The 24,876-nt window shown below is 52.5% G+C and overlaps 4 protein-coding genes across 5 annotated transcripts in view; 3 read left to right on the plus strand and 1 right to left on the minus strand.

The window, feature by feature from the left end:
- LOC113203643 (nascent polypeptide-associated complex subunit alpha, muscle-specific form-like) overlaps positions 1–3,142 on the minus strand; it is a 98,337-nt gene extending 95,195 nt beyond the window's left edge. The window contains exon 1 of the mRNA XM_052267600.1: positions 2,934–3,142. The gene's annotated coding sequence lies outside the window, so the exon portion shown is untranslated. The remainder of the gene's footprint in view (positions 1–2,933) is intronic.
- A 9,463-nt stretch (positions 3,143–12,605) lies between these two features.
- On the plus strand, positions 12,606–13,845 carry LOC113203648 (uncharacterized). Its single transcript, XM_026418430.2, has 4 exons — positions 12,606–12,774; positions 12,882–13,093; positions 13,199–13,410; positions 13,498–13,845. Exons 1-4 carry the CDS (start codon positions 12,707–12,709, stop codon positions 13,789–13,791), a joined length of 786 nt encoding a protein of 261 aa, XP_026274215.1. The 5' UTR covers positions 12,606–12,706; the 3' UTR covers positions 13,792–13,845.
- A 238-nt stretch (positions 13,846–14,083) lies between these two features.
- LOC113203649 (origin recognition complex subunit 6) lies at positions 14,084–15,911 on the plus strand. Of its 2 annotated transcripts, XM_026418432.2 has the most exons (7): positions 14,084–14,270; positions 14,379–14,514; positions 14,604–14,767; positions 14,853–14,948; positions 15,035–15,219; positions 15,296–15,436; positions 15,688–15,911. In XM_026418432.2, exons 1-6 carry the CDS (start codon positions 14,197–14,199, stop codon positions 15,412–15,414), a joined length of 774 nt encoding a protein of 257 aa, XP_026274217.1. In that variant the 5' UTR covers positions 14,084–14,196; the 3' UTR covers positions 15,415–15,436; positions 15,688–15,911. The 2 variants fall into 2 exon arrangements, with proteins under 2 accessions (XP_026274217.1, XP_026274216.1); XM_026418431.2 differs by lacking the exon at positions 15,688–15,911 and having other exon boundaries at positions 15,296–15,623.
- A 1,658-nt stretch (positions 15,912–17,569) lies between these two features.
- Positions 17,570–24,876, plus strand: part of LOC113203622 (uncharacterized) — a 34,244-nt gene continuing 26,937 nt past the window's right edge. Inside the window, exon 1 of the mRNA XM_026418393.2 lies at positions 17,570–17,881. The gene's annotated coding sequence lies outside the window, so the exon portion shown is untranslated. The remainder of the gene's footprint in view (positions 17,882–24,876) is intronic.

A 24,876-nucleotide genomic window follows, 5' to 3' on the forward strand; every position in this document is an offset into this window, starting at 1 on the left:
GGGGGGGGGACTTGCACCGAACAGCTGATTGGGCAAGCAGCGGTGGGGCGCAGCGCGGCGGCCCTGCAGCCTCGGGCCGCACAGCCCCGCCCGGCCCTGCTGCCCGGAGTTCCTTGGCTCGCCCCGCTGCACCCTGCAGGGCCCTGCTGCGCCTAGCCTCCGCGCCCCGACCCGCCCCGCCCCGGCCCAGGACCGCCCCGCTCACCTTCACGGTATTAGGTTCGCGTCACAGGATATCCAAGTCCGAGCGCCGAGCGGCTCCAACCGGGCCGACTCGGAGCCGAGCCGGATGTGACGCGATCCGCGCCGAGGTGCAAGATCGGTATGGGTGGCCCTCCGCCCGCCGCCGTTGCGTCCAAAAGCGTGCCAAAGGCGAGCCGAAGGGCCGTGACTAAGAATTAATGCACGAGGGTGGCGGGCGCATTGCTCGGCTCGGCGCGGAGCAGCGACGGCGCCACGAGCAGGACGCGGGGAGAGAGGCAGGGCGCGAGGGGAGAGCGGAGAGCACCGGGGGCAGCTGGAGTCACAACGAAGTAAGTCCGTCCGGCAGTCGGCAGGGTGGATGATGAGACGGCAGGGTAGATGATGAGAAAATATGTGGAGGTGGGGTGATTTGATTAACCTCTGAAATCCAGGCGAAATACGGGCGCATACAAACTTAAACTTGTTCCGGGCATTATCGATGTTAATTTCTCGTAACTGGGCAAACAGCATACCAGGTAACTGTGAATACGCGGCAGTGTTGCGGGTTTGCCTACTCTTTACACCCGTAAGGGGCCACATTGCGGCCATATTGAGTATGCCACCCCGCAACGCTGTTGCCTATTCACAGTTACACCCGGTACATGAGTTAAATAAACGATTACTTGAACTAAAAAAGGAAATTTCAAATGTGAGTTATACCCCATAATCTACAACTTGTTTTAGACATGCCGCTTCCAAACCATGGACACGACCAAAACAAAATGTACTGTCAAAGTCTCATGCTCTAAACAAATCCTATGCGTTTTCAATTTCTCCCAACAAATTAAAACTAAGCGCAGCCTCCGCCCGATGATGGTGCGATTCGTGCGATTCGCCTGAAAGTAGGCAACGCGCGTGATTTTCTCCTCCGAGTCCGCCGAGCCGGGGCCCGATCTGCCGTATGTGTATGGGCAGCGCGAGGACAGAGTGTGACAGTGGTCAGTGCTCGCCTGTGCTTGCCCAGGCACCTCACGTGCCGGCACTTTGGCGGGCGGGGCGGGCGCACAAGGGCAGCGCGGACAACAACACACTATGGCCGCTACTGGAGTGCGCGCACATGGCTCACCTAGAGCAACTAGTGCGCAACTGCGCAACCCCACAATAACATTTTACAAGACTCTTGCTTCGCGAAAGTGTACGTGGCACGTTCAATAAAAGTGAAAAAAAGAGAGACACTACTAAATACCGCAGAAAAAATAAGAATTATTAGGTAAATGTTTCCAGGTGATTATTTTTTGGGGAAAAGGGTACTTTTAGAAAGAGTGGAGAAGTTTTTAATTGGACGCGGTGGTCGGCGTTCGCGTCTTGTCTTGATTGCGAGCGCAAGGGATCCCTTCATTAAAATCACCACTTTTCGTGGATTGTTGCGCGACACGGGGGGGCCTTGCTCCTGAGCGGAGCAGCGGGGGAAAGGGGGGGAGGGGCTACGGCAGCCTACGGGCGCCACGATGTCAACTCATCATCTGTTTTCTGCGAAAAGGCGAGAGGGAAAGGAAAGGGGTCAATTACATCATGCAAATTACGCGGGCGCGGGTGCAAAGGCGCGCGGCGGGCTGAACAAAAGACGAGCAGCGGCGTGGCGCGGCGTAGGGCAGCCTGTGAGAACGCCGCAGTCATAACCCACCTGAAAGTGAGACACCTCGGAGGGCCGTATTGCGAAAGGCCGCCGGTATGTTATCGCGGCCGCGTCTCTATCGTCCTGGCCCAGCAGCGGAGAGGGCGGGGCGGGCGGACGCGCGCCTCGAAACGACATCGATACCGTGTCGCATATTGGCTGGAAATGTGTAGCAAGTCGGACAGGCGGCGCCCCGTTCACCAGTTCACCGCGAAAGGGAACGCCGACGAAGCAACTGATTCGTCCGACTGGTCCAGCCAGGAGGAGGGTTGGAACACCTGTCACTCTGCGCGTCGCGTTCTCATGACCTCGCCCGGCAACGCACCTGTCTCTCCCTTCCCTCGTCCCCGCGGGCCGCGGTGCGGCGCTGCTGTCGCACCCCTAAGGCCCCGGCCGCTGCCCCCGGCCCGGCACGGTGACGGCTTGTCTTGATTCGACTTCGACTAGACTTCGCCTCTTACGGTGGTAGCACCACACCACCAGCTGCACCTACACTGTGGGAGAGGTTTGGTTCCTCCAACCCGACATGCACCACATTTATCCATTTTGCGGAATGTTTGTGATAACTGTCATTTCCCACGAGTAGAGAAATGCCATACGCAAATCCCTACCGTTTTAGTTGGTGGTTGTGAAAATCATTTTCACCTCAACTAACCTCACTTCCCACTCGCACCTGGAGGCGGATAAAATAAAAACAACAAAAAATATTTGTTGGGTAGCACCTTCGTGTTCCTCCGTTGCGTGGGGCCCCGTAGAGGGACTTTTAGGGAAATCGTCGAGCCAGCCAGCGCCAGCGATGTGCCGGCGTACAGCATGTAGGACAAGCGGTGTACTCACTCGCTGACCCCCTCCGGCGCTACGCCACGCCACGCCCCACGGCGGGCACGCACGCACCGATGTGTGTGTTAGTTGTATACTGTCGCTGTAAAGTTCAGAAACCGACAGCGAAAATTCCAGTGTTTGGTGCAGCAGCACACCATCGAAAAACAACACACCTCACCTCCATACGCATTGTTTCCGTTGCATCCCGTGCGTGTTTCGAGGTTATGCTCGGCACCGTCGTGTTGTTACTCACTCGAGACGGCGAGTCGCTTCTCCGCCGCGCGGCTGCCTGGCCTGATGGACCTGTCCCGGCTGGACCAGATTCGCTCAGCTCGACTTCCTGATTAGTTTTCTTTACTGCCTCAAATCTCATCTCATTTCATTTCGCAGGGTGCGGTTTGCAGAGGCTATGGTGTTTCGGCGACGGCGGCGGCGGCTGCTGGCTTCTGCTGAGCAGCTGAGGAGGCTGCAGACCGCCGCCGCCAACCACTCTGGGCGCTGCGCTCGCCGGCCGGCCGGCCGAACTACTTTGCACCTCTCACCATTAAACAACCTTTATAACAGGCTGCTTAATCAAATTCCACGGCGCCTCGCTGATAGATTAGGGCTATCCAGTCCTTTGCGTAGGCAGAGGTAGGTTTTGTAGATCGCGGCCCGCTGCTACTCCCCGCCACGCCACCGCCACGCCCACCGCCATACATCTCTCGCGACCCGTTATGAACGAACGCCCCCCCTCCGCCTCCTCCCCTCCCCCACGCCCCCTCCAGCAGCCAGCGGGCACCGGCGCGGCGGGCGCGGCCAGGACACGCCACTCCACGACGGCGTTCACGTCGAGGTGTCATCTCCAATCAGGCGCCGGCCATAGCGGTCACCGCGCACTCCGGGGTGGCCGCCTGCGCCCCGCCCGCGCCCCGCCCGCGCCCCCATCGAGCAAGCCTTTGACGGCGTGAGTGGCAGGACATTGTGAAGAACTAGCTGCTCCACCATAAGAGGGAGTGGCAAAATAATTATTAAAGTTTAGACGAACACGATAATGGAGGATAAAACTATTAAATTGACTATATAACTAAGGCACAAAAACTGTATCGCCCGAAAAAGGGCAAGGAGACATTTTCAGCAGAGAATTAAATTGTTCCCATCCCAGGTCTATGATATATGCGAGGGGGCAATAACTCCCTTTTGAAGTGTACAAATGATTCCCGAAATTGTTGATTCCCGGTGATTCCCGTCCGCTTATAATTATTACGTAGGTTTTTCGGGGGGTTTTACTGGTATAAAACGCTTATTTCGACTGATTTATTATACTCATTTCTCTAGTTTCCCGCTTATTCTAAGCGATTTCTATTGATTTTGATCAATTTTTATCCTGATGATTCCCAGACAGGTGTACACATGATTCCCGGAGTTATTGCCCCCTCGGATATATGTCTATAACGTTCACTAGTATCCCTTACAAAGTGCGCAATACAATCCCAGTGTAAGGTTACAGCATGCGTAAAACGTTCGTGGCAACTCATAATTCGGTGACAGTTGTATAAACTATTTTTTAAGAACAATCGCACACTTACATTCTTAGTAATACGTCTTGAGTGGGGGAGTAAGACTGCGCGATGAGTTAATTTCCAGTGACGTTCTGGTCCAGCTGCACCTGCACCGCACGCGGCGGGCGAGATGGGCTCGCTCTCGTACTTTCCCTCTCCCTTTCTCGCTGGCTGGACCTCCGCCGTGGCCCCCGCCGCCGCCTCATGGCAGAGCATGGCAGGGCAGGGCAGAGCGGCAGCAGAGCTGGCACAGCAGGTGTTGGTTGCTGGAGGCGGCTAGGCCGAGCCTCGGCTGCAGAAAGCATGACAATCTCGCATGCCTCAGCTCTGGGCTGGGCTGGGCGGGTGCCTGGCAGCGCCCATGGCGTGGCGTGGCGTGGCGTGGCGTGCCCATGGCGCTGACACGGGCTGGGCGGGCCTACGGGCGGGACGCGCCACCGCCAGCTGCACGCCACGGGCTCACAGTAGCGTGACATCCCCGTTACATCACAATTAAGCACTTTGTCACATCCCCTTTTCCCTCGTTGGCTATCCCTACAAGGATGTCCTTACCCTGCCAAGAAAAAAAATTGTAGTTTTGAAAGATGTTTGGAAATTTTAAACTTTGATCTTATGAGCGAGGGGAGCGCCCTGACTGCGATCGCGAGCAGAGACCCGCACACGAAGGAAATGGTATACTTGATTCGAGGAAATTCCATCGACAAATTGATTCGCTCATATCAAATGAAATTTGAATGGAAATTGCATAATAATTCACAGAGATTTTCCTTGAAAATTTGATTTTCACGTGATAGAATCAGTTTTTGAATGGAATTTCCTCGTGTACGAAAGACGATTTTAGTGAAGAGCTGTCAAACAGTACGAAAAGGAATCGTAGTTCGCAGTGGAAGCCGTCCTTTTCTCCCGGGAGCAGTAGCCGCGCAGCCGCAGTGTAGATCCCCACCCACCAGGGCCCGGCCCGACACGCGCGGAGGCAGTTAAATATCGCTCCATTGTTTTATCAATCAGTGTGACGTCATTGGCGGACGCCCCCCGAGTAGAGAGGCAGGAGGGCCGCGGCGAGGCCCTCATCTTGTGCTAACGGTGTCCTGCACTGCGCGGCGCGGCGGCGGGGCCGGGCGGAGTGGGGCGCGGAACTCGCTCCGGGTGCTCCGACCGTTCCTTGCCGCGCCCGTCTCTCCTCTCCTCGCTGCGCTGGGCCCCTCCACGCACCGCCCCGCCACGCCACGCGGCGCTCGGTGGACCGGCCGGCCGGCCGGCCCGCTCATGGCTGCGGCCAGCCCCGCGGGGTCTTCGGCAGGAGGTTGGGGCGCGTGTCGGGTCCCCCGGGCGTCATCGCGATACAGTGAAAATAAAAGCAACAGCAAGAAAAACTACTGAAACACCTCGGAGACCAAAACCGGAGAGCCACAAAGTGCGATAAATCAAATTAACATTTCTTCCACTTTTCCTTGGCATTACCATTACCTATCTTTATACCCATTTTTGGGTAAGATTATTCACGGGTTTCGGTTTGTCGACACCGATGTATGGGTTCCTCCCTGGCTTTTAGAATCGGTACCACCTCCCCATCTCACGCACCAACATAAACAAGTGATCTACGCCAAGCCACGCCCCCTTTTCCCATCCTTCTCCGGGGCATTCTTTTACTGCCCCTACCTCACTTTCTTTCCTCTTTTTTGGTCGTTCTCGCTCGAAAATGAAGCTGCTTATCCTGCTAACGCCCCGCTGGCCCCTTTATGGCATCCATCCCGCGCGTTGGCCTAGCCGTATAGACGTGTCGTGGACGTCAATGCAATGACCTACCTCGAGGTGGGCCTCCCGGGACAGCCGTGGCCGGCACCAGGAGGGGGCCTGCCAGCCCTTTCAACGGGGCACGTCTAGGCCATCAACGCCAACACCCGGGGGCCGGAGAGGCCCCGGGGAGAGGGAGACTGGAAACACGCACGACCAGGGAAAACAACTGTACGGAGGGATCACAACAACAGCAGCAGCAGCAGACTTTGCTTTAAACTAGTTGTTGATCCACTGAAGGGCATCGCAATCACGTCTTGCGGCCCTTCATGGTCTCGCAAGATCAGTGTCAACATAAAAACCGAAAGATACGATTACGCCGTTTCTCTTTCTTTTTTTGCCCTTGAATAAAAAGTGTTCCTTCCCAAGGGTGCGTGCGTTTCTAAACTTTTGCAGTGACTGCTGTTGCTTCTTGACCCTGTGGAGGCCCTGGCCGCGGTCCCGCCGGCTAATCTTTCCCTCCCCATCTCGCCGGCCGCGCTGCTCCGGCCAACAGCCTCCCTCCTCTCTTCTCTCCCTCGGGGCGTCGCGACGACGAGACTGCAGCCCGGCGCGGTCCAGCCCGGCGCAGCCCCACCTGCTGACCCACTCACGCCCGCCATCGCAGGGCGGGAGGGGGGGGGGGGCAGATTGGCATTACGGCCAATGAGCAATGGCGATGATCAGCCCTCCCCCGCCCCTCACCTCCCCGCCCCGCCGCGCCAGGCCCGGCTGCTGTTGCTGCTGCTGAACCGTTCAGTTCAAGCAGGAGGGGGGCAAGAAGAAAGAAAGGAAGTAATAATAAACTACGAAGCAGGCGCTACCAGCTCTCATATGGCGGCGATTGAACCCTAAGGCGCGGGATATATAATTTTTTTTGTTCCGTCCAAATTTAGAGTCCCCCTTACGACGTTTTAAGTAGATTGGGGGGGGGGGGGGGGCATGTGCTGGCCAGACTGCACTGCCGCCAGCTCGGGCCGGCTCTCATGATACACTGTCGCGTGAAAACGACAAAACGACTTCCCTCCTTTTTACTGTTTCGTAATCTTAAGCTCCGATAAAAGCAGCCATAGCGATCAAAAGGGACCCGTCTAAACTGCCCCACGCCGCACTTTAGGCTCCTGACGCTTTTGTGGTTCCTGAACGTTCGCCTTTCGTTTTCGACAGGGTGCTCTGATCAGGACGGAGCAGCGTATATACAGACGGCGGCGGCTCCGAGCAAGCCGAGCCGAGTCCGGCGGGCGGGGCCTGCTCGACACGCCGAGCAGCGCGGTATGACAAACTTATCAGCCATCGGTGTATTGAGAGGCCAAGGAGAGGCAATAACTAAACGCAGCTGAACTCAACTCGAGTCTCGGAGCGGAGAAAGGCGTGAGTGTGGTGAGCGCTCGTTGGTTCCGTGCGTGTGTATGTGCGTGTGCGTGTGTGTACTGGAAGCGAGCGCTATATAGTGGGTGACATTGAGATTTAAATGATGGGCACAACGACGACGACAACGATTCTCTTTGGGTGGTAAAAGTGACCAAACAGGTCTTAAGGCGCTGGCTGATCCCCTTAAATAAGGGAAAGGGGAAGAAAGACGGAGCGCCCCAAGCAATAGCAATGTCGCACAGACACTCGCACCCAAAACACTCCAGAATAACATCCATAGGTCGGAATAGTGAGAAAAAAACCACTGTAGGTTTGACACAAATAGCAAGATTACCTATCTTTCTTTTCTGACCGATGACATCTTAAAACACTAACATTAAAATTCAAATGCAAGTGGTGCACCTAGCGGAATCAGAACTTAGTCCTCAACCGGGAAGAGGTGGCTGTCTGCTTGTGCTTCCTATCCCGTGCTTGGATGGCATATTTCTTCCGATAAATCATGTTTAATAACATGCCGAAGACAGCATAAGGATGGCGGCAACGGCGAAAACAGTTGGCAATGACTCAAATACTAATAAAACTCAAGAAGGGAGGATTAATTTCAGGTTGTTGTTGCTGCTGTCAGGTCAGCACCTCCTGTGGAGCGCCGCTGCCGGAGCGCCCCGCGCCCGTCCTCCTCTTGGCAAAAAGCTCGCCGTAACCCACTTGCCGAGTAATTAGAGCTCGTAATCAAGCTGACCCCAGCCGAAGCACGATCAAGAGCAACCTTTTTGCGGTCTCTCCTCCCTCCCCCCTCCTTCGTCTCATCTGCACCTTCTGCTCATCGCCCCTCGCCCCCCCCCCTTCCCCTTTTGCCAGCTCCTTAAAAGTGTTGTCTATCTAATTCGCGGACCGTTAACGCCAAAGTAATCAGCTGACGCCCAGCAAGGCGACGTTCTCTCTGCCAACAGATGTCTCCCTGCCAGCAGGAAGGCGGTGCGATGAGGGGAGAGGGGAGGGGGGGGGGAGAGGGGGCGTCCAGGCGCAGGCGGTTCTTTTTACCGTCAGTCACCGTTTAGTTCATTAATCAAGATGACCTCCGCTTCACCCAACGTTTCCATATAGCCAAGTGCGCGACCTGTGATCAAACTTCCCGCGAATTAAACTTAAACGGTTTGTCCGAATGCAATATGCTTCATTGCTTTGATTTACATAGCCTCTAGAAAACGGATACGGGCCGATCGGCCTCGAGTAGCCGATCGGCACTGCCTTGGGCAGTACTGCTTGACTGTCGTGGCAGTGCTGTACCGCACGCCACGGGTGTCTGTAGGATGCCTACCCGCACGGCGCACGGGAGCTTATCAGTCACCTGACCGCATCAAAGACACTGACAAAACCAAACCTGGACGACAAAGTAGAGAGCAGCTTGGCTAGCCGTCGCGTTTTATGCAGTAGCCCCCGTGCATGTTATGTTTCATGCATTAAACTTGAGTGTGTCATGGGCACGGCTACCTTGACTGAGTCCCGCGCCAGGGCGCGCCAGGGCTGTCCCCGCCGCGGACGCGCCGCGGCCGCCGGGCGGACTGGCGAAACGGTTAACGAACTCGCGGCCGGTTAGAAGCTGCGCCTCTTTGCAAAACTAGTTCGGGCGCGCAGAGCTTGGCGGGGCGCGGCGAGGCGGGGCGGGAAACCGCAATGATGTCCCTGGACTGACTGACTGACTGACCGGTGGACTTCACCCTTCTCAAACGACAAACTCGCTTCTCTCCCATAGCCCCTCCTGTCTCTGTCTCTCTCGCTCTGTCTCCCTCGCAAACTCTCACTCACTCTCTATAGCTCTCCCGCCCCGTAATGAACACTTGTCTCTCCCTCAATACCCCCTGTAAGGAGCGAGGCCGGGATGAGAAATGTCGACTCACGACACTGCTCTCTTTCGCGTTGCACGCCGCGTCAGCCCGCGCCATGCCGACGCAGTGCAATGCCTGTTGGGGACACAGACCACCAAAGACGGGAAAGGAGAGGGCAGGAAGCCAAAGGTCAGCCCGTGCATGGCAGCGGGGATCATAGATCTTCACTGCAAAACAAATACACACCCGATAAAATGCAAATACTGTAGTGCAGAGTAAGCGAGCAGTCATAACGGCCCCTTTCTTCTAAAGTCAATTATAAACTGTGCCTTCTTTAACTCGGACTGACTTTAAAATTTCCATTCTTAACCGGTATTTTAACCGGCGACTGGGTAAAAGTCTATCAAACACCTTTGACGTGTCAGCATGATGTCACGACAGACCGATCGGCAGGCACGCGGGCTCACTTTACATGTCACACAGGTACTCGGCACACCTTCAATGCGATAGAGTGCACCTTTCACTTTTCGTCCTCACCTTTCACCTGTGTGACCCACCCACCACCACCAACGCGGCAGAGGGCTTAACGGCTTAACTGCCTGAGGGGGAGGAGGAGGGAATAGCAAGGCGCCGCCGCCACCAGCGCCGTGGAGCTGGAGGAGACGTCTGAAGCCGGGCTGCTGGCTGGAGCGGGGGGCTGCAGCGGGCCGAGCAGCAAGGAGCGGAGCGGGGGAGGATGGGTCATGCATCCGGATGGGCACAATCCATTAGAAAGTCGCGAGCTCTCGGTAATGCGCCTCCACACGTGTGCGCGTGCTCGCGCGCTGCTCCCCGCGGCGACACCCCCAGCTCTTCTTATCAATGGCGTAAGGCAGACGCAATAATCAGACGTGCTCCGCCGCCCCGCCCGGGGATTAGTTAGTTTTACAGCGGTCCGGTGGAGGAGGCGAGGTGCGGGGGCGGCCGCTCGCGCGCCTTGGAGATGCGTAGCGTAACTAATTCGGTAAGAAAACACGAGCCCCTGACGATGACTCCCGCGCGGGCTTCTCCAGCAGAGCAAAAATTCTGAATGAAACAACCGATTGAGAAAGATTCGTTCGAGTCAAAAAGAAGTCTCACCAATGATATTAATAGTGACTTCGGGTGCATCATCACCTCCTAGATGATGAGACTACCACGGAGTTTGCCCAGAAGGGAGTGGGGGGGGGGGGTGAACAGCTGTTTCGTATACCAACTATAGCCTCGCGCTGGGGCGCCTCCACCGCCGTCCACCGGGGGGCCTCTGTGTGCGCGGGCAACAGGCTTGCCCTTCAACCCCCAGCCCCGGTCACACCTCGCCCCCTCCCCCCTCCCCACCATCTACCGTCCCGAATGACAAACCAGTTAGCCGTGCAGAAGCCCTGCGGGTGCGCCGAGCGCCGAGGCCCGGCAGAGTCCTTGCAGGGCCTACAGTAACCCCTTCCCGCTGTGCACCTCCCGGCCATATTCTTTAATCTCTTTCTTTCTCTTTCATTCTCTCCACCTCTCCCTCTCTCTCCTCTCTCCTTCCCCTCTTTTTCGCTCACAGCCTTCCGTCAATCTCGGACCAAGTCTTTCTCTTTGTACTTTATAATCCCCTGTATAATGATAGGCTTCCCATCTTCTTCAGCGGGGTGCTGATTTCCTCCGAAATTGTGAGCACAGCAGACTGCCCCAAGACCCAAGACATAAGTCGTAGCTTTCTTATTTCAAAAACCTAAAATACACCCTTCTTTCGGTCCATGCCACTGGCAATCCAGCCTCTGAAAAATGCTTCCGCGACTAGTTTGACTCGTTTTCTCCCCCGCGCACACTACTCGCGAACGCACTCATGCACGCGAGAGCAAGCGCACCCGAACGCACAGGCGCACGATCACACTCATATAGACACGTCTCTCTTTCTCTCTCCCACTCACACACACTCGCACACTCTCACACACTTACCGTTTCCGTCTTCAAACGTCGCCGATGTGCGAGCGCGAAGCGTTCGCAAATCCCAAATCGTCTACAGATTGCAGGCGCGCGTTATCCATATCCAGAGCAGCCGGCGGGTCTCTTGTCGCTTCGCACTGACAGGGGTTGCCCTCACTCACTCACACACACTCACTCACACACACAACAAACAGACGACTCGCCAAACGTTCCAGCTGGAGTGAACGCTTGGGGCCGGAGGGGGCTCGCGCGCGGCGCGGCGCGGCGTGGATCGAGGAGGTAAAGGACCTCGCGGGCCTGGCGGCGGCTGCTGCTGCTGCCAGCCTCGCAGCCCAGACTGCCAGGCCAGGGCGCGCCGCGCCGCGCCGCCGGCCTGGGCTAGAAGGGGGGAGGGCGAGGGGCAGCGGGGGGCGGCGGGGGGCGGGGGGGCCCCCGGCCGGACCAGGACGCCAGGGGGGCGGGGGGCGGTGAAGGGGCTTAAGGCTTGGAGTAGCCGGCTCAAGCAAGGCCCGCTCGCTCGCTGCCCGTGTATGTCCCTTTCCCCTACCCCTTCCCCCACGCCGCCACCGCCGCGGCGGCCGCCGCCACTGTGACGGCGGGCCGGCGGGCCGTGCGGCAGGCGGAGGCAGCCCCGAGAGGTCCTTGTGATCTCGCTGCTTCGCATCGCGGTTATCGTGGTATGCCAGCCGGGCCGGCCGCTGCAGCGCCGCTCTCCTGCTCCAGCTCCAGCCGCACAAACCCGTCCAGTGCTGGGGCAGCTGCGGCCCCCGCTGAGGGTGGCTGCCCCTATCAAACGAGGCGAGATCAAGTTTATCTAAATACTTTTAACAGAAAACCAATTGTTGCGACACGAGTGTAGCGCACAAGTTCTATGCCTTCGCAGGTAAAGTTAACTGTCTGAATATGAATATTTTTACAATTTTAAGAAACAACTACTGAAGGTAATTGGTAGGAAAATACAAAAGGCTCAAACTCAAAGACTTTCGCACAACTTGGTGCTGATTTAGCCTTGCTAACCTGGTCCTTTACTTTCGCAGGACCGCAGCTCAATCCTGGCCCGTCTCACTTGCGTTACACTTTCGTTGCACTGCGCAGGAGGCCAGACGAGACGGTAACGGTCAATCCAAAGCCACGTCCCTCTTGGGCCGTTTTCCGCCGTCAGCGACAGGCGCGGATGAAAGAGCGCCCGGTCAGAGCGGTGATGTTTCAAATACCGGCGTAGTTCATGGTTGCAGTGAATGTACTTTCGCCGAGGCGTAGTGGTGGACGTACGGGGCGTAGCACAGCCACACTCGCTCCGCTGCTCCGCGCATCTTTGGCAGGCCCCCAGGCTTCCGCGACGAATGGGTGGCCTACCTTTCGGCGTACTCCGAGTCGTTGCCGCTGGGCCGCGCTGCTGGGCTGTGAAGGAGATGGGTGGGGTTAGGTCGGGGAGCGGCGAGCGGCTCGGTTCGGACGGCTGATGTTTTTGTTCTTTTACTTCCGCTCTAGTCGAGGGATCCGAAGGGAAGTAGGCGGAGGACCCGTTCATTGTTTTGATTTCGAAATTCTAGCTTAAAATTTTTATGATGACGTCTAAATTGATTAATCTTTTGTCAAATAAGTTGAGCAATGATTCTGATAACATCGCTAAGTAAGTACAGCTGATAACAATATTTTTTTTTACCGTTCTTTTAATCAACCTGCAGGTTATGGAGAAACTATTTTGAAACATTTACATTCACATTATGTTTCCTGTAGGATACAATATGAGTTCTTGGGTCTTTGTGTGAAAGCTTCTAGTGCAGCAAAGTGTCAGAATTACTTTGATATGGACGCACTAAAGAGTGGAGTGGGCGTAACAAGAAAAATATGCATTCCTCCTGAGATGAAGGTTTGCGTTAATGAAGGATTAAATATATGGAATGAGATATGCAAGGGATGCAAAGGAAATCACATGTGGTTTATTGCTGGTAAGTAAAAGAAAAGAATACATTATTTATATGATAATATTGATGCTATCGTTACTGTTTAACCTAACCTCTTCTTACTAAACTACTATATTCCGGAATTTCCAGGTGGTTATGCGTCGTTTCTATCAGGATATACTAACAGATATTCTGATGTTGATGTGTACATTAACTGTACCAAAAACTTGGCAAAGGGACCAGACAATCCGAATACTGAAGTGCCAGATCACATTCAGATTGAAAAATATGCTAGGAATGTGGTCAACATGCACTTTCTAAACACTGAAAAAATCCCAACCACAACTGTACAATTTGTTCAAGTAAGGTGTCCTGAACTAAATAATATCACCTTGGTCATACATTATAAGAAACTGTTCTAATATAGTATCTTGTAAAATTCCTTGCAGGTAGATTTTTCACTGAATGGCCCCAAAAGTTCACCAGTGAAATTCCTTGATACAATGATGGCATATGTACTGTCTTCTACATTCGACATGCCCATATGCCGAGTTGCCATTCGAATTTCGCTAGCAGAAGCTGATGATGCTTACATCATAGATTACAGAGCAATAGAAGGTTACAACAAGCATCCAACTGAATCAAGAATCTTAAAATATCGTGAAAGACAAGTTGGTGGTCAAAGCTTTTGTGTTCCATCACTCAAATCACTATGTGTTAGATCATTTTTTAAGTATAGTTAATGCTTTCATAGCACATTCAATGTCAAAAACATAATAAAATCTTAAAAAACACAACAGGCTACGAAATTTTCTCAGTAAATTTGCCCCAACAAAGAGAGCGGCGTGAGTTAAATTCCTACATCGCTCACGATCAGAATCATAGCTTCCTCCGTAGAGAACGTTGAAGAACCTCTTTGCCCTTCGCACGCGCAGTTCCCCCGCAGCTGTTTGAAATGTTCGGTGGCCACGTGACTGCAGACGACACCGTCATTTGTTTCACGCATAGTTCTTCATTCTAGCGTTAGGTGGCGCCACTATTGGCGCGAAACCGTACCTGTTGTTGTGTGTCTTTTTAAACCCTGTCCCTGTCGCATTGTTCTTGCCGTCGTTTTATTTTGCAATTGAGACGAAAAATATTCAATAAGAATGGCGTCTTTTGATTCTAAGTTAGTTAACTTAATGGCAAATAAGTTAGGAATCGATAATGATAATGTCATTAAGTGAGTACAACATTTTCTGTTCTGTTTGTCGATTCGTAGGTTATGAAGGAAATATTTGTTTCCCTAGCAGCTTTTTATGTAACTGTAATCATCATCTCTTCATTACAGAAGAGCAAGCGAATTTTTACGCCTTCTTCAGCTTCGTGTCAATGGATCTAGCGGGGTAAAGCTCATTAATGATACTGGTCGAGTGGTCATATGCCTTGATGTATCAGCTAAAATGCTTGGCCACCCTTTCAATAAGGTAATTTTTATTCTCCACTATCTAGAAACTACCTTCTGTCAACCAAATGTAGGCTGCAGATAATGACATTTCTATTTTCTTTCTGCCAGGCCAACTTACTGCGTCTTGCTGGTCTGAATAAAAAACAATATGCCAGCAGCGTAAATCTTATAGAAAACCTGTTGGATTTGGCGAAACCTATTGATGTTAATACACTCTGTGTTCAACTTGGTGTTAGCGAGGTAGCTTCTACGGCCCAGAAGATGCTTAACAGGTAAATTATCAGGCATGAATTGTATTTATATTTTTTGGAGTTATAGTTGACGTTTGTTTACATTTTACCTTTTAATCTGTATCAGATATGCTGAAATTCAATCTCAAGGACCGAATGGTGGGAGAACTGTTGACCTAAATTTGCCAGTTTACCACTGTGTTTCAGTTTTGATGGCTTGCAAGTAAGCTACCTAGCTCCTAATGTGTGCTTATTGGTTTTTGAAATTAGTTTGCTTTAATTTAATTATACTTTCAACATAATCTTTAGGTACAACAAAGTTAAGGTAGATAGACCAAAGCTAGTTGAAGCGTCACGAGTCAAGAAAGTCCAATTTGACAAATTGGTGGAGGACTTCTCACCAGTGCTTGAAAGTTTAGGAACCAGAGAAAACAAAAAGACTGCAACCAAAAGATCTCACAAACTCATTGATCTAGTTTCTAAAATTGATGAAGGTTAGTAGCTGTTTGTACCACAAAGTTAATACCTAATGCTTAACTTCTAATCATTTAAATTTTTACTTTGTTCTAGACTTAGAATGCAATGTGTCAGAGCTTCCTGAAAAAGTTAAAGACACAAGCGACCCGGACAATGAAGATTTTGAAACATGGAAGAAAAGAATATTGTTTGAAGCAGGAGACGATGAATAGTTCATAAAATTTCTTTAATTTGGTTTGTAAATGTATTATCTATTTATTTTTGGGTTGTTCTTTTTGTGCATGGGATCTTTAGTTCTTTTATTTATATCATTTCTTTTGTATCTGTCCTCTTTGAATATCTATCTATAGACAAGACTGTTTAAACAAGTTTCTGTATTACTATTTTACTACTATTATAGATTAAAGTAGTCAAAACAAAATATTGGGTTTTGCAGTGACTATCTATTTTTTGTTTAATGTGTAGGATTTCTTTTCTTTTTGTAGCGGAACGACCTAGCAAGGATGATAGGAGTTTTAAGAAAACTGTCTTACAACCCGGGTCTTGGCCCTATTTATTACGTTAGCTGATCAGCTTACTCTGGGATGCTGGGATGCCAAGGTGGGTGGTATGTATTAGGGAAGCACTGTAATTTCATTTGTTGAGACTGTCACAAACAATGAGACAGAGCTTGAGTTACTCTCTGATTCCAGCTGTGGAAAGGATAAATAATTACAGTCTGTAATAGCAAACGGCCCTAAATGAACATTTTGTTTTGATTTGTGTTCACTGATAAACCAAGTATTGAACTTGCGGTTGCACACTTACAAGTGTTGAGCGGTTGAACACTTGGTTTATCAGTGTTCTGTGAGCCACATTATTAATCAAGAGTGACATAGAACTCAAAATTAATTTTGTGCCAAAGAATCAATTTGTGCTTTAACCTCAATGATCACCCTTTTTGTTGGGATCATGCAGAAAGTACTTCCGCCATATGCCGTTAGAAAACTCCCAGGTTCCACCATTGCAAGAAGCAGGCTCTGAAAGCGCCTGATAGGTAGGCAACACCCTGCCTGCGCTGCGTGCGAGTACAGCGGGGTGGCCTACCCCAACTCTCGCAGGCGCCGAGCAGCCGTAATTTGGCGAATGACGCTGAGAAAAACGGACGTAGTTTCTCGACGATCCCTTTCGAGGCCGCGTACTGTTGTCAGAGCAGTGTTAAACTCTTTTCAGCGTCAGCTTCGCCCGATTTAAATAGCGCGGGTGAGGGCGGGTGAGGGTGAACGCGGACCTTTGTGGGTGGCATATTTGCCATATCTCCAAAACTAATGACCATAAACCATGGGGGAAAAATAACCCGATTTTCGGATCCCCCGTTCATTGTTGAACCCTTGAATTTCCGAGGCACTCGGTCGTGGCTGCCGTCTCCCCTCCTTCCCCAACGCCTCCTGCAGGCCGGCTCTACCCCGCGCCCGTGCCGTGCCGCGGCGCCGCCCCGCCCCGCCGTTCAGTGCGCCTCCTGCAGCCTGCAGGTCCTGCGGTGGAATGGCATGGGGCATGGAATGGGGTCGCTCTGCCCGGCTCTGTCCGGCTCCCGGGAGCGGGTGGCGCGGGGCGCGGCAGACGGCCCCGTGCGAGCAGGCAATCACCCTCACCCTTGGCGGTCAAGTGCAACTTTGATTATTGGCAACTCGGTTGTGTACGCAAAAAACATAGGGTTTTTGGCGTGGGGTATACATTTTCCAAGACAAGTCTTGGGAATGTAAAGGTGATCTACCATCAGCCCTACACTGGCTGTAAAGAGAGGATCTCATCCCCCCATCCTAAAAAATTAGACATACAGGGACGAACGCCACACAGTAAAGCCTTACGAAACAAAATGCCAAATCCTTCGTACCTACGAAGTTTCCAAATCCTTCCGTACCTACGAAGGATTTGGCATTTTTCTTCGTATGGTTTTAACAGTGCAAGTTTGATTTGCTCTCATGGAATCACTATCTCACCCAACAAAACTGTCCTGACCAGGCAGGCTGAACCTGAATCAAGAGCACAGTCAGCCAGACTTTGAACGCGCATTCCGCCGTCTGGGTCGCGAATTCGACGGGATTAGGGGCGAGGTGCGCTCAATCGTACTTAGGCTCGATGGTGCTCCCCTTTAACGGGATCACAACACGGGTGGGGGGGATCATCCCGCCGCACCGGGTACCTCCGGGTACCCTCCTCCTCCACCTCCTCGCCGGCCACGGCCAGGCCGCGCTGGAGGCAAGGGCGGGGCGGGGCGGATCCCAGGCCAGGCCGTGTACCGCTACGCAGCTTTGCGGGGCAGGCACCGCTGCACGCCCGGGCCGGGCCCGCGCCGCCGGTACCCGCCCGGTACCCGGTGGGGGGCGCTAGGTTCGCAGGTCCGCCGGCAGGCCGCCGCCAGGGAGGGAGGCGTGCGTCTCGCTCACTGTCAGTTGGGTTGAGTCGAGCCGAGTTCAGTCCACTCCACCGTCCCGCGTTCCGCAGCAGCCGCCGTGTCGGCGTCGCCGACCCTAACCTCGGCGAGAGGACCCCCGCGTGCAGCCACGGCAGCGCGGTGCGCGTGGCCGCGTGTGTGCGTGTTAGTGTGTTCGCCCCCGCGTGTGTGGGTCAGTGGACGTGTGGCACTGTCAGGACCAGTGGAGCCAACCCCCGCCTCCTGGGGGCAAACATTTAAAGGTAAGCTCAGCAAATTTTTTTCTGAGGGCCTTTCATGCGGTGATGCACCTTTGGTCCTTTTGGTGGGCTTTGTGCAAGCGCAGCATACCATAGGCGTGTCCGTAACTTTTCTTAATTGATTTACATCGATTAGTGGACTTGTATTGTGTATGCCTGATTGTCACTTCAGCTAGGAAGACTGATACTAACGTTACAACAATCACTAGTGGTGTGTTTCGGGTGTGTCAATATAAGGTTGCCAACTTGTATGTTTTGTTTGCTTGAACGTTTTAGTTGTTACTCTTTTACGGTTGTCAATGCAACACTCTTCATTGTGTGACACTGTCTAGTTTGGTATTGTGCAACTGATTACTATGCGCACGGATTTTGTGTTTGAGTTTTGCCACACGCTTTCGGCGGTAGAGGCCGCGCGTTTGTTTTGTTTCTGTGGGAATAAATGCGGAGCAGCGGTTTGTGGGTCAGTTCGGTTTGCCGAATGTAGTATTTGATGCAAATTTCGCCTAAGGGAACGCGTGAGCTTTTACGAGCGTTAAGGCCTTCGCTCTGGCAGTCGGTCGCGGAAGGCACACTAACGCGCCCCCTCTGCCTGCCCTCCCATTCCCACTCTCACAGTTTGGCGGACCACGCGTTCTGTCGGTCGCGACGACGCGATTTTATCATTATTTGTCATAGCGACCGGAAGCACGGGAAGCGCGGGAGGCAAGTGTGCGAAAGGCATGAGAGGTAACGGTGTTGCGGTAGTCGCACCGTAACTGTACCAACAAAGTGCACCCCCTCCCCCCCTCCGCCTCGGGCCGCCTGCCCGCGCTGGGCCCACCGGGCCGTTACTGTGTCATATTATTTTGATGCGCTGGGGTGGATCCACTGCCCCCCCCCTTTTCCCCCTACCCGATTCGAGAGCACTTTGTAATCGACCCCAGGTAATGCCACGCCGCCAGGAGAGCCACTCTACCATGCCGTGCTTAGCCGATGACCGGCGACTTTTCACTTCCATAAATCAGCAGCTTATTAATTTGCCATATCGTCGTCGGTGCGCGTCGTCTAATGAACCTTCCATCTTAAATAAGCAACTTTTGATTCGGAATGAAATGAATACGCGCAGAAAAGCATGTTCTTGACCCTTGATTTCGCAAGAACATTTTCATCAGGCCAATGCAATTTTCATTTGTACCAAATGCAATTTGCATTGAGACAAGCAAATGTTCTCGGTTTAGCCGAGCACATCTACCTCACTACCTCATTCAAGAACAGGCGTTTTTGGGTGTACAAGTTAGCTAATTAAATAATCTGTACTCTTTGAAAATGATAATTCCACCTTTGCTAGACAAAATGTCATGCACCGCATTGTGTGAGACACCCTTTGTCATGCACTTGTCTTTTTCTTGTTACATTAAGGTCATCCTTCGCGTGACATGCTGGATGTCATGTTTATGTGGCTTTTGTGATGAGTTTTTAAGTTTCGGAATAATGTCATATACCCTTTAATTTGTAGGTTAAACTGTACTTTGCGTCGTCGCCACTCTAAGTGCTTCAGAATTGTTCTCTCGCGCGACTTCGTCGTCATGCCTGGCTGAACGTGCGAAGGTGTGGACTTCTCCGCGTGTATTTAGGCGCCTCCTGGAGTGTGGCCCACATGCCTCTCCTAACAGGACAGGCCGACTGCCGTTTCCGGTAAATTGCGTGCCGAGTGCCTCCCGAGCGAGCGCGGACACGCCAGCCTTTCTTTGTCGCGTAGCGTGGAGCCGCGTGGCATGGCGTGGCCGGGACGGAGTGCGGGTCGGGCAGAGAGGGACGCCGCGAGCCACTACTACTCCTGCAGCAAACTGAACTGACCTTCCAAAACTGCTGGGCCCCCCTTGGCCTAAGAGAAGGAAGCCCCCCGTCCCGGCCGCCCTGCCCGGCGCCGCCCGGCCCGACCCGCACCGGCACAGCCGCCCCGACCACCGGTACACGCCAAAGGAAGAAAAAATATTGCCGGTCTAACGGAGCCGGCAAACCGCGCGCGCCCGGCCAATAAAGCTGAGGAGGGCCGCGGGAATAAAGTCCTGAGTGATCCGATAGCAGTGCAAATAATGTTCAACTGTCCACAGTCCCACGTGGGAATGGAAATTTGAACACTAAGTTAAGGCCTGCCATTTGGAACATTTGGTATTAGAAATGTAAAAGTCGGAAGTTCGTAAGTATTTTGGAAAGTTAATTAAAATGAAGGAGGAAAATTACGAAAAAAAACAATCTCACCTTTTTGCGAGGGGGCAATAACTCCCTTTTGATGTGTACACATGATTCCCGAAATACTTGATTCCCAGTGATTCCCGTCTGCTAATATTCATTCCTAAGGTTTTCTCGAGTTTTCTAGTGGTAGAAAACGCTTATTTCGACTAATTTGTATCAGTTCCACTAGCTTCCCGCCTAGTTTAAGCGAATCCTGTTGATTTGGATTAATTTTTATTCTGATGATTCCAAAGCAGGTGTACACATGATTCCCGGAGTTATTGCCCCCTCGCCTTTTTGCTTTTCTATTTCTATAAATTTTCGTAGAAAACACCTTTTAATATTTATTTTTATTCTTTTAAAATTTGCAATCAAACACGTGGTGTGACAGTGCAGGCTCGGTGTGCTCCGGTGATGGTTGATGATAGGAGGGTCTTTGCTGATAATCGTCTAGGTTCACTGCTCTGCTCCTATGACTCGCTGCGAAATGCTTCAACATTTTTATTTTCTCTATCCTCATTGCCGCGTCTTTGTTTTTCTTATTATTTTATTTTTTACTTTGCGAGCCGTTGAAATTTGATATCGTTTGCCGGCGTTTTTGAAGCTCCGCGCGGCAGAGCCGTCTCGCGAAGCGCGCGCGCGCGGCTCAAATTTATGGCGTCAAACTCTTCTAACTGCGTGGACCCGAGCGGAGCATTCCGCGCACCTGCAGCAGAGATTTTCGACTCTGAGCGCGCAGGAGCCACAAATAAAGAAAACAGGGTGGAGTAGCGAAACTAAAGACTCTCATTCGGCTCCAGCCGCAGGGTACTTCTCTTACGCTTGTCATTGACGACTAGGGTACGGCAGTATAACAAGCAGTTGTTTACATTGTAGTGGCACGGTCCTCTAAAGGCGAGTTTAAAAGTTGCCGCTCTTCTTCCCCCGCAGCGCCACGCGCGCGTAATAATTAAAAGAGAAACGTAACACGCGCCTTTTTCCCGCCGCGTTGTGTCCGCCAATGAAGACGCTCCCACGTTATCAAAGCCCAGGAAGAGCAGCAACAGGCGGGGCGGGGCGGAGGACCGCGTCGCGGCGGCAGCAGAATGGCTCGTATCGTCGAACGGAATTAATCCAACATAGCCATTCCTTTGCCCACTTCTCCTGTGAGAAGGAGTGAAGGGAGGTGGAGCTCAGGAGGAAGTTTAGCTGAACAGTTGCACTAGCTATAACACAATGAAGTTGTTCGGATGTTTGGTGAACTCAGAGTACTTCAGACGGGTCAATAATAAATAAGTAATTTAACAAGTAGATTTCAAGTAAACAAAGGAGGGGGAGGGACTTTTCCTTCTGGTAGAGACAGTCTTTAGGGGACTGTCTAAAAATTATTAGGCCTATGGTGCAGATGGATGGAGGTGGTGCGGACGCTTCACAGCAGAGAAAGCACGTGGTAATTTGAATATGTTGGGCTCGTTTTAAGTGTGGTTGAGCAAGGTCCTGCGGGATACGCGGGCCTAGGAGGAGCCACGCGGGGGCCGTGGGGGGTGCTCAACTGACCGTGCAGTACACACTCACTCACACACACACTCTCTTTCACACACGCACGCACGCTCAGCTGATGCCGCTCTGGGTCCGGTCCGCCCCTTCCCGTTTAGCCGCGCGTTGTGTGGCGTCAGGCGGAGGTGAGGTTGTGGAAGCCTTTTTTCACGCCCGATGAATAATTTTCGTGCCCCGTATGCGCGTGGCGCGACCACGACACTGCAACGCAACCGCCTCGGGTCAAAGCTCGTCATCCAAAACAAATTAATACAACATTTTCGCACACAAAATTTACAACAAACAAAATTACACACTACATGTTCAAAAAGACTCTACGATGTATAAACTTTTTACCGGAAAATTTACCCAGTGACTACTAGAGTTTTGTGCTGCCGTTGTATTACCAAGAAATTCCTTAGCATTTCTAAACTTTTTCCTAGCATTATAATTGCAGTACTAGAAAATCGTTTAGTAATAGTAAAGAATTTCTTGATAATATACAACAACACAAAAATTTAGTCGTTATTTAATGTGTTGCAGTGTAGCCGAGTGTAACTGGACAGAAAAAGATAAATAGAAAAACAGGCTGCTGACCAGACCTATGGGACCAGGGCCGCTTGCGTCCCGTCCATCCCTGACCTATCGGACGGGCATTGTCAGACCCTGCATGGAATGATGATATACCTCCACGTGCTCGTTACACCGTCGTGCTCTTGGCCCCGCCGTGGAAGGGCGGCTCATGGGCTCATGGCGCTCTGCGACCTCTGGGAGGCCCTCCCTCCCCGCCCCTCCCCGCCCCGCCCCGCCACTAAAGCGCCGTGAAACGGTCGCGGATGCACCGCAATGACTCGTCGCCCCGCTTTTTTTTGTTGTGTGTGAATGGAGGAAGGGCGCCTGGCTGCGGTGCGGGCCGCCACGCCACGCCCCGCCACCCGTCGCAGAAGGGTTCGTCGTCACGGCGGATGCGGTTGGGCAGGCTGTCATGGACTAGACCAACGGAAAGAGGCATCTCTCTCTCTCTCTTCCTCTCTTTCTCTCTCTCACTCGCCCCGCGAGCCGGCGACTTGCAATCAAGCGCCCAGTCGGCGCGCAGGTTCCACAAAGGCGCGACTATTGTCAAGTTCAAGTTCTGTGTAAGCCGACCGCTGCTGTTGCCTGTGCCGGTGCGGGGCCACTGGAGGTTGTAATACAGTTCCAGGTCGAGTGTTTCAGCTCATCTTTTTCTTCCAAAGGGAGGGAGGGAAGGAGGGAGGGAGGGAGGGTGGGGGCAAACCTGTAACTTAAGGCACACAAACTGTTTCCGCAGTAGTCGAAGCAAAGCAAGAGGTGCGCCTACTTGTACTTATTGTGTATGTCGGTGTTCACTAATTAGTGAACGTGCTCCACACTAATCATTTCTAGCAGGGTCTGTTCGCTCCGCATATAGGTACTTTTACCTATTATCGAGCCAACAACGTTAGGCTAGCCACGCCCCGCGCCCCACCAGCCGCGCTCCCCGCGTGCACTGCACGCCGCGGTGTACAGTTACAGCACGCTGGCGCATACGTTTGTCAGCCAATGATGCTGCGAATAACGAAGGTATGCAGTGGCGAGAGTACGCAAGCCCCCTCCCTCTCTTCCCCCTCCCGAATGGAAGGCGAGATTTCGGAAGTTCGTTCATTACCACGGGCGCCCGCGTTTGTTATGGAATTAAATAAACATGAAGGTTGAACCGCAATAACGCTGCAGCAGCGGTATCTCCTCCTGCACCGCAGCAGGCGGCATACAATTGAATAAAACGCGTTGCATGTGAAAGAATTTCATGTAAATGGCAGCGATACTCCGCAGAATGCGAAAGTTTTGCTGCACTTGCTCTTGCTCTTGCAGATCGCTGTTCCCAGCGGCCGCGCAGTGGCTCAATGGAAAAGGTTCAGTCACCTGCGGGAATAAATCAGACCTGCGTCTAGCTCCGTTCTTTTTCCCCGTTACAATTATTATTCAAACATTTTTCTTTTCAAAGGCGAACGATCGTTCAAATGAGTCACAATGGTAATTAATTGTAATGTTTTATAAACCAGTAGGGAGTAACACCATGAAATTATGTTAGTCCCAAGTAAAGTACAGCAAGCGAGAAAGTAATTCTCTTCCGAATCATATTTCTTTGGTGCACTAAATTTTATACAACAACAAAATTTATGAAATATTCTTTGATCTTAGTTATAAATTGCCTCAGCAGTTTCTTTTGTTTTTCAATTTTTTTTTGTTTTTTTTAACCCTGCACTTGCATTTTACGTGTTTTCGGGTCCTGGTCGCGAGTACTTCCTTCCCCCTGTTTCCTTTTCTCGAAGGCTGGAAACGAAGCTGTTCCCCCCTTACCCCCTCCTCGCCCCCTGCTCGGCTCAACAATGAAAAGGCTATACACACACAACACACCATCACCTGGGGTGCGTGGCGCGGCGCTGCTGGGCGGCATTGTTTTGGATCCTCGCGGCCACTCCCGCCGGGGTTCCCACACACGTGCCTCCCCCCCCCCTCTCCCCGACACACACAGCCTTGGATGGGCTGGCCGGGCTCGCGTTGCGTAGGGCAGTCCGCCAACGAGACCCCCTGCTCCTGCCCCGGGCGGGGCCGCCGTACGCAGCGGCCAGGGATGCTCAGCGAGTTAATTGCTCTTGTTATTCAATGCCGAGGGCCAAGGCGAGGAGCAGAGGACTTCCCTGTTGCTCTGTCGCGCCAACTGCTTGCCCTCGCGTTTTAACCACACAATTATTAAAATTCTGTTGGATTTTGCTTTGGAAATCTGCCTGCCGTCACGCCGGGAGCCGTGACCGAGGGGCACTACGTCACTCCAAAAAAATCCGTAAAAAAAATATCAGAACCATCAAAGAAACATCCACAACAAAAGAAAAAAATCAGAAAAAATCATAGTAACATCAAGAAAAACAGAAAAATGGATGTCCTCTTTGTTATTGACTTTATGGCGAGGTACCTCTCGGTCGCGCCTACGTTTGACAAGACGTTAGTCGCGTGTATCGTCCCTATGCAGAGATGAAGACGGCCGCGGGGTCGTTCCCCGCTTACTTAAGACGACCCAACGCCAACACGTGCGTGTGAGCGGTACGATGTCGTTCCTGGAGCGCCTGCGCGCGCCGCCGCGTCGCGCCGCCGGCACAAAGGGCGATGATTTGCTGCAGAGCGCCTCCGCTGCCGCCGCCGCTGCCGCCGTCGGGTCGAGCCGGGCCCGCCGCCGCCGGCACAAAGGGCGATGATTTGCTGCAGAGCGCCTC

Source organism: Frankliniella occidentalis, unplaced genomic scaffold, assembly GCF_000697945.3.
Source record: "Frankliniella occidentalis isolate FOCC.00 unplaced genomic scaffold, Focc_3.1 Scaffold4, whole genome shotgun sequence".
In the NCBI taxonomy this organism is placed as follows: Eukaryota; Metazoa; Arthropoda; class Insecta; order Thysanoptera; family Thripidae; genus Frankliniella; species Frankliniella occidentalis.